The sequence below is a fragment of the Apus apus genome, chromosome 1 (genome assembly GCF_020740795.1).
Source record: "Apus apus isolate bApuApu2 chromosome 1, bApuApu2.pri.cur, whole genome shotgun sequence".
Classification (NCBI taxonomy): domain Eukaryota; kingdom Metazoa; phylum Chordata; class Aves; order Apodiformes; family Apodidae; genus Apus; species Apus apus.
Genome location: NC_067282.1, coordinates 204,147,719 through 204,162,955, shown reverse-complemented (window position 1 = coordinate 204,162,955; position 15,237 = coordinate 204,147,719). Strand labels below are relative to the sequence as shown.

Below are 15,237 nucleotides of genomic sequence, written 5' to 3'. Positions count from 1 at the left end.
TTCTTTTAATTCTAGTTAGTGATGAAGAACTAAAGAAAAGGATAGCTGAGGAACTGGCATTAGAACGAGCCAGGAGAGACTCTGAAGCTCACAAGAGAAGGTTGGTTTGTTAATAACTATTTGAATCAAATATGTACTTAATGCTTTAATTATTGTTATTTATCTACTTACTATAAACAGTTGAATTTTTACCCCAACACAAAATGGTAGGTAAAACCTTTGGGCTATATAGCAAGTTTTGGTATTAAATATGTGTTAAAACAAAAGTTTTACTGCAATTTCCTTTTGAGAGCTAATGTAAACTGTTGATCTAAATCCCTTTTGACCTCATAAGCCTGACTCTCCTTTGCAGTCTTTTCAGCTCAGTATTTGTTCATCTCTCCTGAGTCCAAATATTCACATTGTGGGGTAGAGACAGAAATAGCTGGAGAGCAGTGCAGAGGAGGGTTACATATAACCCCTCTGTTTGATGAGAAGTTGAATTTTAACAGCAGTATAAATAGTAGTTCTTGTTATTTCTGTGAATTCTAGGTATTTGTGAGCTGCAGTGTGTTTCAAACTGCTTTAATACTACAGCATAGTGCTTTGAAGATACAAAATGTTAAAAGAGTTGTCTAGCAGAAAATCATTTTAATATCCTTTTTTTTCATATGGAAACATGACTATTTTTTACTGCATTTTTTCTCAGAGATGATAGTTACTGTGGGAGACAGTAGAGTCCTACAGAATGCAGCAGCAGACTTGGGATACTGCTTTTAAAAAATACTCTGCAATGTGTAGTGTGGTGCTGTGCAATTGTTAGCAATTAAAAACAGTTTGTGTTTGAACTTGAAATTGGGTTTGGCTCTGTGGTGAACTTGGTGGATTTGTGCTTCATTTGTTCTTTCTTTCAATGATTTTCCTACATTAGATATTATGAACCATTGAATATTAATATTAACCTACACATTGTCCTTTCTGAGAATGGGAAGGAAGGCTCATTATGATGGATTACAAAAAATTAGAATATATTTAGAACTCCTTAAACTGTCTGCATATATATCAGTTCTTTCCTACACATCATTATATTATTATTTAATTGAGTTAGGTTGATGGAGTATATAATTAGATACGACTATGTACATGTCCCAGAAAAAATCAGGTTGTTTTTTTTGAATCAGCAGTAAAGGAAATCAATATGTTACAGTGAAATCTCTCCTCTGTTGAACTGGGCTTTGACTGGAAAACTTGAGTTACATTTGAGCTTAATATTGACTGCTCAGGAGTTCAGCTAAATGTGGTTACAGTGAGAGGTTTGTTGAACTTCAGTAGTTTGTTGGACACTTTCCACTAATTTTCATTAAGTATTTTCTAATTCAGTTTTCGTGGGTTGTGTGTTGATCTGTGAAAGGTAGAGAGCAGATTGGCTTGTTGTATAACTGATATTTGTTTTTTAGGGAATAGTGCTGGCAGTCTTCCCTTTATTTTCCTAAGGATTATTTGGGAAGGTATTACATATTAAAAGGATCCTCTAAAATCTCTTTGCTGTCTTAAAATCAGGTTGAAGAATCTGTGCTTTTGAAATATAAGCTATAAAAATATAAAGAATTAAGCAACAAATATCAAGTCTTCTCAGCAGTTTTAATCTTTTTCTAGTTTTGTTTTTTTACCAATAAGCAAGGATTTCTTATACTTTCTATATAGTATAATATACATTCTAACTGAATGGTAGAATCTCTTCATGTTGGATGAAACAACTTGGAAAGATGCAGATATTTATTTAGCTATTACTTGAGGTCTTTAGGGGCTGAATTGTGGTTGAGATTTGTGTTTTGAAAACATTCAAGAAGGGCTATAGGAAATACGGAGCTGTTCTCCAGACCATGTTTTTTCTGAGAATGAGGTGAAAGCTGCTATGTTGATCACTTTAAGAAGAGATTGTGGTGTTCAGCATACCTGCCCCTCCTGTTTTATTCTAGTTGAGAAAGCCACCTCAGCACGGTGCAAGGGCATGAAAAACGTGCAATGATATTTTTCCAGTTGGATTCTCTATTTTCAGGTGAAAAAAAAAAAAGCAGTCTGTGGGTATGAATTAAGGGGCAGCCTGGCATGGGTGATACAGTTGTGGGGGATCTATTATGGACCTCCTGATCAGGACAAGGGAGTTGCTGAAGCTTTCTACAGGCAGCTGAAAGCAGCCTTGCAACTACAGGCCTTGGTCCTCATGGGGGATTTTAACTACCCAGATACTTGCTGGAAGGCCTACACAGCCATTCACAGTCTGGGAGGTTCCTCCAATGCATCAGTGGTAACTTCTTGATACAAATGGTGGACAAGCCAACTAGGAGGACAGAGCCAGGCTTTGTTCAGTGATGTCCAGTGACAGGACAAGGGGCAATGGGTGCAAACTGGAGCACAGGAGGTTCCATGTGAATATCAGGAAGAACTTCTTTCCTGTGAGAGTGACAGAGACCTGGGACAGGCTGCCCAGAGAGGTTGTGGAGTCTCCTTCTCTGGAGACATTCCAAACCCACCTGGATCCTGTGTGATGTGCTCTGGGTGACCCTGCTCTGGCAGGGGGCTTGGACTAGATGATCCTTTGAGGTCCCTTCCAATCCCAAAGATTGTGATTTTGTATGACTTCTTGTGCCAGTCCTGGACACTCATGAACTTAATGAGTTAGTATTTTTCATCATTTCTGGACTTCAATGTTCAAATAATTATGTACTTAAGGGCATTGGGGCATTGTTCAGATCAAGTGTTTTGTTTTGCATGTCTGTCTAGTGCAGGGTGTAATGTAAACATAAAAAGGAAAAGATTACACTCAACTGTAGTTATTTGTAAGAAAAGTTCAAATTGTTGCAGTATTGGAGAGAGAATAAAACTTGAGTTTCCAGCTGTACTGTGCTTAAAATGTGTAACAGAAGGAAACTTAACAGAGAACAGTTCGGTGATGATAGGTCAATGGTTGCACAAGAGAAAAAAAAAATACTGTAATGCAGGTGTTGTAGCTCATGTGGGGAGGGATGCAGCATGTAAGTGCACTGGTGGTGCCCAAGACCAGTTGATCTGGGGTGTGACAGTGTCTCATGTCTTTGAAGAGCTCCATGCAGAGCTGTGACTCAGGCTCTCTCAGCTCCAAGATCAGGCTCTTTGATGGGGAAATGAATATAATGAGCCCCAAACATAACACCTGCAGCTTTTATCTAGGAAAAGCAAGTCGAAGTGCTTGACTTCTAAATCTTATTGTTGTTTCTGGAAGAGTTATGGCAGGGGCAGCAGCCCATCCTTAGTGAGTTTAACTGGTATTCTAGTGTTAAAAACTACTCATCCTTACACTTCTGAACTATTAAGAAATTAATTTGATAACCCACTACTTTTCATTGGTGATTTTCTTTTAAAATGCATGCCAATAGTATACAACACATGAATTCAAATTGTTCTATTTCTGCATCAGTTTTGAGGGTTTTTTACCTTTGGTATATTTTGCATGTGTACATTCTCATTTCTTTCTAGAAAGTAGTCTTTTAGTGAAACAATGTTTAAACATAGAAATATCTGAAACTTGCAAGTGTTTGTGTCTGATTCCAACTGCCTAATAGCTAATTTTGAGACTGCTTCTGTATGCAGTGTGTGACCACATTTTGATCTGATTGGAAAATGTAATTTACTCGTTTCAGACTGTGAAGGAAATGTTAATTTTGACTTGTAATATAGTTTATTTATTCACACATGCATGCACAGTACAGATGGACTACTATTACTATATCAAGTTAAGATCTGTGCTTATTTCTGGGATTACAGCTAAAGGCTGACTCTTCAAATTGCATTTTAATACCTTCAGTGCACTCACACTACAGGAATTACACAGCTCTCTTTTAAAGGGTCTCTGAACAGTTATACATAAAGGAGTGATTTAGACCCAGCCCTAGAACATGTGCCCAAAATGGTATCCTCACTGGTCTTTCATATTATTTGTGTCCTTCACTTATTTTCATCTTTTTTTGTGTGTGTGATTGAATATAGTAATAAAGCTGTAATATGCTTCTTTGAGAATATGAAGCTTGCCTAAACTTTTGGCTGTATGACAATAGGATGAAAACCAGAAGGCTCCTTAGGAACTTTAATTTTCCCTCAAATAGTGAACCTTTACAGGACTTTCTTCCCCCAGAATTTGGAAGTCTATATAAGGGTAGTGAAAACATTAATTTGATGCAGAAGTTGATAGCTACCATCACAGAATGTCAGGGTTTGGAAGGGACATCCGAAGATCGAGTCCGACCCCCCCTGCTAGAGCAGGACCAAAAACTAGGGCACGTCACTCAGAAGGGCATCCAGGCAGGTCTGGAAAGTCTCCAGAGAAGGAGACTCCACAGCCTCTCTGGGCAGCCTGTCCCAGGGCTCTGTCACCCTCACAGGAAAAGAAGTTCTTCCTCATGTTGAGCTGGAACTTCTGTGCTTGAGTTTGAATCCATTGCCCCTCATCCTATCACAGGGCACAAGTGACAAGAGGTTGTCCCTTCCTGCTTGACACCCAGCCCTCATGTATTTATAGACATTAATTAGATCCCCTCTCAGTCTCCTCTCTAGACTGACAAGCCCCAGGTCTCTCAGCCTTTCCTTGCAAGCTTTATAGCTATAATACTACTACTATACTAGATAAAAGATGGCTTTAGTATTCCTAGGGTGTTTTCCACTTCCTGTCAGCACCTACCTGTACTTCCCCAAAATATTCCCTTTTATTGCAGTGCTCCAGAGAGACTTTACTCATTTAATGGTTTTGTATTTACTGAAAACTAAGTTAGTATGTTAATGGTTAATAAACCACACACATCATTACTTTAGGCATTTTTAAAAGGCTTTCCGGGGATAACTCTTTTGCTGAATCTGATTGGCATGGTCCCTTCAGACCTGATGAACAAGGAGGCTTTTACCACCTGTGAAATGCATGCCAAAAATACTGTTACAGCTCTAAGAAAAGACTCTTAAAAATGAGAGAATAGGCACAAGATCCTGAGTTTGACAGTAGTGACAGGCAATACATGATAATTCCTGTTGTAGCTTTTTTTTTTGCCAAGTTCTTAATTTAATTTCCAGTGTCATCATAGAAGGAGACACAGTTTGTGAAACTAGTTATTTGCCATGACACGAAATAGTACAAAATGTGACAATGAAGCTTGTGAATCCTCTTGCTGTTTGGGTTTCCTCTTGAGGTGTCATCTTACAAATGTAGATCGTTACACAATGTCTTGTCACAAGTTTTGAACTCTTGTTTTAATCATTGGTGATGAGTCTGGAATAGCTGTTCTATTGAAATATTTTGAGGCATTTCTTCTGCTAGCACAGAGGTGGCCCCATACTGTACTGGATGGTGCTCATGATCTTCAGGGATGAGAAGCTGTGTATGGTCTGTGAGATGGATCTGCTCCTTTGAGTTCTGTAGAGAAATCTGCACAACTCATTGGACCAGTAGACACTTTCTGGGGCAATATGACAGTAGTAAACTAGCACTGGGGATTCCAATGTGCACATTTGGCATCAAGAGAAGTGGTGTAAGGCTGAAGGGTTTTATTGCCAAGAAATAAACTTTGTCAAATATGAGGGATTCTCAGTGTCTGGCTTGGTCTAGTTTGTCTCTTGCTTCCAGAACATGATACTGGAACTGTTGGATTGTCCCTCTTAATCTTGGTGTCTGAATCTAAATATATAGTCATAACTCTTGCCTTTTTTCTGCTTATTCTGGACAGGCTCAACAGATATTTAGCACTCTTCCTTGTTTTCCAAGAAGTTAGAGTACAAATTTTTAATGCTGTTGCTCTGGAGAACAGATATGGGGGCATCAACTAATTTTCCTTCTCCCATCTTCTGTTTCTAAACTGATGTAAGTTTTTCTACTAGATACAGTAAGTTTTTTGTTGAATATAAAGCTATTAACTTGTTAGAGTTCCTGGTACTGTACTGATGGTGCTTGATAAGTCTTCTATGATTGTAAAGACTTTGCATTATGAAAGGCATACAAAGAAGAAAAGATATTTTGAAAAACCAAAAGTAAACAAAAAGTTTCATCATCAGCATAAAATCTTGGCTACTGTCAACCTCATCAGACTATTGGATTCCTCCAGTAAAAATAGGTACAAAAACTACTTGAGGCAAATGAAGGAAGTGATTTCTCACAGGAGCTGAACATTGATGAATGATCACCTTTTGTTTTTGTTTTTTGTTTTTTTTTTTTCCCCCTTTGAAAATCAGGGAAATTTCAGTCCTGTTTATTTTGCTCATTTCCTTTGGCTAATTATATTTGTGAGTTTTGAGTCTCTTTCTGCTTGGCAAGTGTTTTTAGCTTCCACTTTTTAAATCTGATTTGGCACATGGCAAATATTACTTGTGTGTGGAATGAGGTGTTTTTGCAAATGCTGTGCATGACAGTCTGTTCAATATTGCAGAAGGTTGATCTTGTTCAAGTCTTCAATATATACAAGCATCTCATCTTGTTAGTGTGCCAAATCCATCTCCCTCTGCAGTTTGCTCATGTATGACTGTCCCAAGAGACCCAGCTGATTGTGTTCCCTATGCTCAGTTGTGCATGGATTCTTCTGCATAGTACCCCCTGTGATTCCAGGACTTGTTACAGGAAAAGTAATAATGTAAGAAGCCATTTTAAGGCAGTGCTTAAAAGTAGCTTTTTATTTGGTTTGTTCGTTTTTCAGTAACCCTGTTGCTACTTCTGCTCTGAGATCTCTTAAGACGTGGTACAAGGTAGGAAATGATCAGGACTAGTGCTGAGCAGTATGCAACTGTTGCTCAAAGTTGTATTTAAAAGTATCTGATGTTTATAGGAGCTAGGTAGTGTATTTTAAATCTTTTCTAAAGTGTCTAGACAGTTGTGACCCCCATTTCTGTTTACATGAAGATCATGGACATGGGCTAGCCTGATTTGTGGAACATGCTTGTACTTCTGGTGGCCTTTTTGCCACTTCATGCTTGAACAGGTGGCCTTGCTGGAGAACATTGCCTGCAGCCTTAGGAGTGTTTCAGGGTCTTCTAACTACCTTGTGTGTAGGTACAAGACTGGATTTTCTTTCAGTGTTACTCAGTTTTTATCCAACTTTCTGGGTCCTATAGTCTTTGCCTATTTGGATCCCTGTTACTCTTTCCAGGCATTGGCTTTTGCTTATTTTCTGTCACAGTCAGCAAAAAGCCAATGAGCAGAACACGAAAGACCTGGACCTGTTAGAGCAGGTGCAGAGAAGGTCACAAAAATGGTTTGAGAGGTGGAACACCTTTTCGGTGAAGAAAGGGTTGGGATTGTTCAGCCTGGAGAAGAGAGATCCCCTCAGGGAACACTGTTGTGGCCTTTGGCATTTCAATACTTAAAGGGGGCCTGAAAGAAAGATGGGGTCAGCCTTTTTAGTAGGGCCTGTAGAGTGGAGACAACGGGCAGCAGTTTTAAATGGAAAGAGGGAAGGTTTAGATTGGACATGAAGAAGTAGTATTTTCCAATAAGGGTCTTGAGACAGTGGAACATTTTCTCCAGGGAAGCTGTGGCTGCCCCATCCCTGGCAGTGTTGAAGGCCAGGCTGGATGGGGCTCGGAGCAACCTGGTCTAGTGGGAGGTGTCCCTGCCCGTGGCAGGGGTGGTTGTATAGATGACCTTTAAGGTCCCTTCCAACCCAAGCCATTCTGCAGTTCTGTCATGGCTTTTGATATCTCTCAGGTTTATGTTGTGTTGTCAGTATCTAGTGTTCTGTGACAGCTTGGGTAACTTCTGTCATGAAAGCCACATTAAAAATGCTTTTCTTGAGTAGCACAGATAATAGATTTTGAAACATTCCCTGGTAATTAATTGCTGGAGCCTGTTCTGCTTGGCTAGCTGGGCTCTGTGTGGTGTGGCGTTTTATCTGTCATTACCTGGGTAACTTATTACATTCCCTGTGTTTCTTAACATCCTCATCTGTTGAAAAAAAGTCTTTCTAAACTCTAAATCAGCTTTTAAAAATACATACACACTGGTGCATGAAGGTGGCTTTCAGTGGTAGGTGATTAAATTGCAGCCATTAGCTTCTTTATATGTTGTTGTGGTTGGGGGAGGGTCCCTGTGTAACTGCAATTCACTTTACAGTTTAATTGATATTCTGATGTGTCTGAGTGCTTCCCCCAACCTCCTTTTGTCATGTCTCAGCAGTACCCTGCATATATACAAGGTCTTAGTAAACTTGTTGGAGTAGGCAGCTTTTGCAGAAGACAACAATAAATTCACCAGCAAAAATGTAAAGTGAAAGAAGAATGAAGAGCAATATTAGAGAAGAACCCTTTGGGAAACTACACACCAAAAATGTTACATTAAAATCAATACTGGGACTTGACCTTTTTGTGCTACTGTATATTTTAAAACTTAGTATTGATTCCTGTTTTAATAACATGTTTATTCTACTTTACTGGCATAGGTCTGCAGAATGTAAGGAAAAATAAAATTATTGATTTATTTATGATATTCCATATTTTGTGGAGGTAAATTTGTGATGAGCATATTAATGTATCTTCATTTCAAATGGGTAGTGCAGTAAGTGTGGGAAAAACTTCTTTCAAGTAGATTTATTTTCTTCCTACATGATTATTTTTTTCCAGGTAATTAGCTGAATTAAACTGGGTGACTGGCTTTGTCTTGAAGTGTTCTTGTCACAGGGGACAATAAGCTACTTCATTTGAAAATAGTTGTAATCTAGTCTTCTGCCACAGGGACCTCTTGATGGTGTTTAAGTTATGTGTGAAAACAGTCAGAAAAATTGCATCTTCTCTATTGCTGAAAGCAGGATGGAAAGCTGGAAATACTATCATGAAACAGTAAAAGTGATTATAATTATTTTGACTTCTTGTAGGTCAAGAATAAGAGTTTAACATCTTCTGGCATGAGTGACCATAGTAGTTTTTTGTTTTGTTTGTTTGTTTTGTGTTTTTTTTTTTTTTAAAGAGCTAAAAATGTCACCTAATTGCTAATCACATTTAGAAAAGCAAGATGTGGTACAACAGACTTGCACCAAAGCTTCCCTTCCCTGGTCATCCTTTCTCTGACAAGGTCTCTATGAAGTGAGTATTGCAGAGAGAGATTCAAGCATTGAGTGAAAATATAATTGAGAGAAGCTGCTTTTAGAGAGAAGCTCCTTTGTTACTCTTGTCATCCCTGGAGGAAAAAGAGGTTAGATACTCAGGTATGAAAAAGCTTATCTTTAAAGTCAGTCTGTATTGTCAGTGCTGTCACACTGTGTAGTCTGTGCATGATTCTGTCTTTGTTCATACACCTTGATACAGGAAGACTTCTGCAAATGCTGGGAAGCTTAACCTTTTTCTAGTGTGACATGCAGTGTATCAGAAAAAAACAACTGGGTATCGATTCGAGAGAATAAAACTTGGGATATTTTATAGTGATAAACAGGACTTTGCAGGGTAAGTCATAAATGGCTTATAAACTGGGAAGAGAGGCTAATGTGTCTAAGGGCTCCTGTCTCTGAATGTGACACGTACGTGTGCATGACTCTCCTTCAGTGTCTGGAGATGAGTAGTAGGTTGAGAGAGAACTCAAGGTAGAAATTGGGTAAGGCTGCAGAGTGGGCTTCTCTGGAGTGTAAAATCAGATCATGCTGGGCAGTGGTGAGGGCTGTTCATTGATCAAGACAAAACAGTCAGTTTTCATGTCTGTAACTGGGTTTATCAACATGAAAAATATAAAACCTTTTTCCGTTGGGGAGTGTCTGAAAGGCCACTTCAGCCTCAGGGTTTTGGGAACACGTATGGAGAAAGTGTCAAGCTTTGGCTAGGTTGAATTCTTCCTGTTCCCTTTTCCTAGCCATGCTTGTCTCAAACCTTTTTCTTCCTCTCACAGCAGAAGTTTCCCTTGTCTGATCTCACACCCAGCAAAAGATTTAGAAGGGAATTTCTTCTTTGACAGCTAGGATATTACTGAGGTCTGGAGGATTATGGGATAACACTGCTCTGTCACAGGATAAGAGGGAATGAGGAGGGTCAGGCTGGGTCAAGACTGTTCCTTGGCAGGCAAAGAAGAAACCAAGATTGTGTAAAGATGTTCTGGGTTTGAGCACAGAGTTTCCTATAAAACTTAATACTGGAATCAGGTGAGCTGTTGTAACTGATGCCTCTTTGGATGGCTAGCTGTAGAAAAGGTAATTACATTTTGGAAGTACAAGTCACCTTCTAGGTGGGGTTGCATGGTGCCTTTGGCTTTTTAAAAAAATGGAAGTTCAATGTATGATCTTCCCTGCAAAATGCCCAGGAAGCACAGAGGAGTTTGCAGCTGTGCTGCTTATGAGGCTGAGGATTTTGAAATATCCAGCTGTCTTAGAAGTCTGATTGACTTTCCTGATTGTTTTCTGGGTAGGAGAAGCAATATTTGGCAAAAGTAGAGTTACACTCCTAGATTTTTGTTAGTGATCTGACTCTTCATTTATACCATTTTGGCTGGCTCTCAGTATATACAAAGATGGATCTTGGAGACAAGAAGTGGGAATTAGAGAAAGCAGCACTGTAATTCACTCCTGCTTTTATAAACTCCAGATTTCAAGGGGTTATTTTTCACTTGATTTTAAAAAATGGCCTCTCAACTGACAGCTTGTAGACCAAACTTTGTCTTGATAAGCTTATTTCTGGGAGAGATGGGAAAATGACTTGAAGCCAGAGAGTTTATTTGGAGAAAGCATCAACAAAAATAATACTGTTTCCTAGTTTGAGATTCAAGTAGGAGGAGGGAAGCTCTTCCCCCCTGGCAATTTTAAATAAACTTTTGTTTTCAAACTGCTGAGCTTTTTCATTTTGACAAGTGACAAATGAGTAGCCATAGCAGAGAGACACTTAAAAATAATAATAATAATAATAAAATTGTAACCATCACTTCGTTTTAACAGATAATTAATGTTGTTGTAACTTGATGACTGCTTTTGCATATCCCAAGAGGAGTGGTATTAAGTTGGAAAGTAATTTCAAGATGAGTTATGTGGATATTGGGGAAAAGTCTTAGCTAAATACATATACAAATTATGTAAAATAGTTTTACTATTCTGACTAAGGTTCTCTGCATGCCTCTGGCATAAAGGTAGAAATGTGTTCATCTATTCTATCTTTATACAATACTGATCTGTATGCACATATTTTAAAATCAGTGGCTTTATGAAGTATAATTACAAAGTCCTCCAAGCAGCCTTCTTCCCCTCCTTCTCACCCGCCCTCCTCTCAATACCCATCTTTCCCTCAAACCCACGCCCCACAACCCAAGTGTCTTTATAAAGAAAGTCAACTCAGCTATCTTCTATAAGGTGTTATCCATGGGGCAGCAATGTGCCCTTGTGGCCAAGAGGGCCAGTGGTATCTTGGGGTGCATTAAGAAGAATGTGTCCAGCAGATGAAAGGAGGTTCTCCTGCCCCTCTACCCTGCCCTGGTGAGACCTCACCTAGAGTATTGCATCCAGTTCTGGGCTCCCTGGTTCAGGAGGGACAGGGATCTACTGGAGAGAGTCCAACAAAGAGCTATGAGGATGATTAAGGGACTGGAACACCTGCCTGATGAGGAAAGGCTGAGAGACCTGGGCCATTTTAGTCTGCGGAGGAGAAGACTGAGAGGATCCAGTAGATGTGTATAAATATGAGGGCTGGGTGTCAAGAAGGAAGGGACAACCTCTTTTCACTTGTGCCTTATGATAGGATGAGGGGTAATGGATTCAAACTAGAGCATAGGATGATCCAGCTCAACATGAGGAAGAACTTCTTTCCTGTGAGGGTGACAGAGCCCTGGGACAGGCTGCCCAGAGAGGCTGTGGAGTCTCCTTCTCTGGAGACTTTCCAGACCCATCTCCAATGCATTTCTGAGTGACCTGCCTTAGATTTGATCCTGCTCTGGCAGGAGGTTTGGACTAGACAGTCTCCAGAGGTCCCTTTCAACCCCTAACGTTCTATGGTTCTATGAGCAGTCATCAGTCTGATAAGAGTCAGTGTCCATATTGCCATACGTATTAACAAGCTGTCCATACACGTCTTGCTCTTCAGTTGAAGAGCTGTGTATAATTATGAGTTTTGAACTCAGTGTCTTCGATCTTTTGATCAAGGACTGGCACATGAAATAACATGGCCATTAGCAAAGATTTTCCTATTGACCAATGTTTTGCTGAGGCTGGAAGGCAACTGGAGAAAGGAAATGAATGACAATGTACAACAGAATGTGATTCCTTGGACTCATTGTTATGGGTGATTTGAGAAGCATTTGAATGAGAGGGTAATTAAGAGATCGATTTGGGCAAGGTGGAACCTACTCTTGACCAAGACCGTTTGTATTAAGTTCTGTGTTTTATTGGGTTAGATAACAGACTTTAGCTTAAAGATAAAGCAGAGCACTTGGTGCCTTGCCTTTCTTGTTATTGCTACTGGACATACCTGAAACTAGTTAAGAAATGGAAGTCAATTTGGGACTGGCCAAAGACAAGTGTATACTGGGATGTACTGGAGGGAGGAGTTAATGTTATGGCAAAAGTTGACTTGCTGCTTAGGGGGCAATTTTGGAATCACTTTCACTTTGGTGTTTTCAGTAATATTTCTGATGAATGCAGCACTGATTTATGGATTTCATAGAATCCTTAAGGTTGGAAGGGACCTCAAAGATAATAAAGTTCAAACCCCCCTGCCATGAGCAGGGAACCCTCCCACTAGAGCAGGTTGCAGAAAACCTTGTCCAGCCTGGCCTTAAACCTCCAGGGACGGGGCATCAAGCAACCTCTCTGGGTAACCTATTCCAGTTCCTCACCACCCTGATAGTGAAGAATTTCTTCTTAATTTCTAACCTACATCTCCCCTCTCTCAGTTCAAAACCATTACCCCTTGTCCTATCACTGTCTTCGCTGATGAAAAGCCCCTCCCCAGCTTTCCTGGAGCCCCTTCAGGCACTGGAAGGTGCTCTAAGGTCTCCCTGGAGCCTTCTCTTCTCCAGGCTGAACACCTCAACTCTTTCAGCCTGTCTTCACAGCAGAGGTGCTCCAGCCATTGGATCATCTTGGTGCCCTTCTCTGGACCCTCTCCAACAGGTCTATATCTTTCTTGTGCTGAGGGCACCAGAACTGTACACTGTATTTGTATGGCCAGCATTAAGGAGGGGTCAGACTCTTCTCAGTGTTGTCCAGTGACAGGACAAGGGGCAAAGTGCACAAGCTGGAGCACAGGAGGTTTAATTTGAATATGAGAAAATACTTCTTTGCTCTGAGGGTAACAGAGCTCTGGGACAGGCTGCTCAGGAAGGTTGTGGACTCTCCATCCCTGGAGATGTTCCAAACCCACCTGGATGTGTTCCTGTGTGATCTGCTACAGGGAATCTTACTTTGGCAGGAGGGTTGGACTACATGATCTCCAAAGGTCCCTTCCAACCCTGACCACTCTGTGTGTCTGTGCAATTAAACCTTACGGCAGTTTTTTAAAAAACACAGTTACTACTAATGTTAGGAATGGCCCCCTTCACCTGCAGCATGCACAGTCTTCTGTGAATAGATAATAATTTTTTAGTGTGTAAATAGTGATTGGAAATCACTTCAATTTAGGGCTGTTTTGTGTTGTTGTCATGTGACTTCTGTGAAGAAAAACACATTGCCTTTCAGATAATTTGTTTGTATGTCTCAGTCCTTAATTATGTTTTGCAGAGGCAGATGAATTTTAGGTAGTTGGTCTGACTTGGCAGTCAGGTGAATCATCAGTTCCTAGAAATGGAGTAGGAGAAATATCCATTTCACACTGCAGGGACCTCAGTTCGGGTTGAAGTTGTTTTCCTGATGCCTCTCGCATCTTTTCAAATCCCTTGTGAGCTGCAGTGATTTCCAACCACAGCCTTCTGTGGCACATTCAGCAGGCCCTCATTAAATATTGAATCTCAGTACTCAACAACATTATTCAGTCATTAATATTGCATCGTGGCCTAAACTGCATTGTTGGAAACATATTTGGATCTCAGGCAAGTCTGTCAGAATGCATTAACAAACTTGCTTGTGTCAAAGTAAGCAGAAAACTTGACAAACAGTTTCCTCTCAAAACACACGTGCTCTTGTTTTTAATCAGTATAAGTTTTTTGAGCTGGTTATCACATGGAATTGGGAGTGTTCAAAGATCATGAAAATTGAAGGAAGCTGTTTAAAGCTAACATCAATAAGCAACTTCATTGTAAGAAAGCATACAGGTGTTTTAATGTTTTTATACTGACGTATTTGTTTTATATCTTCTTACTTGGAGTTAATATTTAAGGGTAATTTCCAGCTGTGAATCATAGAATCATCAAGTGGTTTAGGTTGGAAGAGACCTTAAAGATCATCTATTGATTGATCTCAGTGATCTGGAAGGTCTTATTCAAACAAAGTGATTCTGTGATCTATTTCCAACCCCTGCATGGGCAGGGACACCTCCCACAGGACCAGGTTGCTCAGAGCCCCATCCAACCTGCCCTTGAAGACTTAATACCTCTGTAGATTTTTCTACCTTTTATAAAGAAGAGGAAAGGATATTTTTTTTTTTTCTGATAATGGACTTGGAATCCAGATTTTTTTTTAATATATTTTTTTAACTAGAGGTAATAAAAAATGACACATTTGATGCTTTGGACTTGAATGAGTTTATCTTGAATCACCACGGATCCATCAGATTGTGTATCTTGGAGAGTGTAATAAAAATACAACTGGCAAGTAATCATTTCCCTGAAATGTAACTAAAAAAGTGTTTTATATCCAAAAACTGTCAACAACTGTAACAAGGGCTGAAAATGCCATATTGCTATATTTGCTTTTAATCTGGGAATATTTACCAATTTGAGACTCCCTGAATTAACTTACAATCAAGTGTGTAGTGGTTGTTGGAAGCACTAAACTAATATTTCTCAGTGTGTTGCTGTTGTCTCTGAATTAAAAGGTGCTTTTTCCTTAATGATAGTCTTCAATATCTTCAGGTGTTTTTCAAGCGTGATAGAAATGGATACTTGGAAGTAAACAACAGAGGAAATTCTTCTGAATTGAGAATTAAATTATTCATCTTATTAATTATCATGGCTCGTGCTGTGCAAGATCAGCAACCACCTTGTAAATTCACATGGTAAAATGAACAGTTTTCTCTTGAAAAAGGAATCTGATAAGGACTGATTTTCTTTTTTTTTTTTTAGAGTGCAGCAAAGTTTTGCCTTGCTTTATTTTGGAATGTATTTTAGTATTTCTTAAAAGAGCTGCAGAAAGCAACCTA

At 39.5% G+C, this 15,237-nt stretch overlaps 1 protein-coding gene across 2 annotated transcripts in view; it reads left to right on the top strand.

Annotated features, from left to right (window-relative positions):
- CHCHD3 (coiled-coil-helix-coiled-coil-helix domain containing 3) overlaps nucleotides 1-15,237 on the top strand; it is a 168,195-nt gene that overhangs the window by 30,811 nt on the left and 122,147 nt on the right. For both annotated transcript variants that reach the window (XM_051612738.1, XM_051612728.1), the window contains exon 3: nucleotides 16-100. In XM_051612738.1, coding sequence (XP_051468698.1) covers nucleotides 16-100 — 85 coding nt within the window. The remainder of the gene's footprint in view (nucleotides 1-15; nucleotides 101-15,237) is intronic.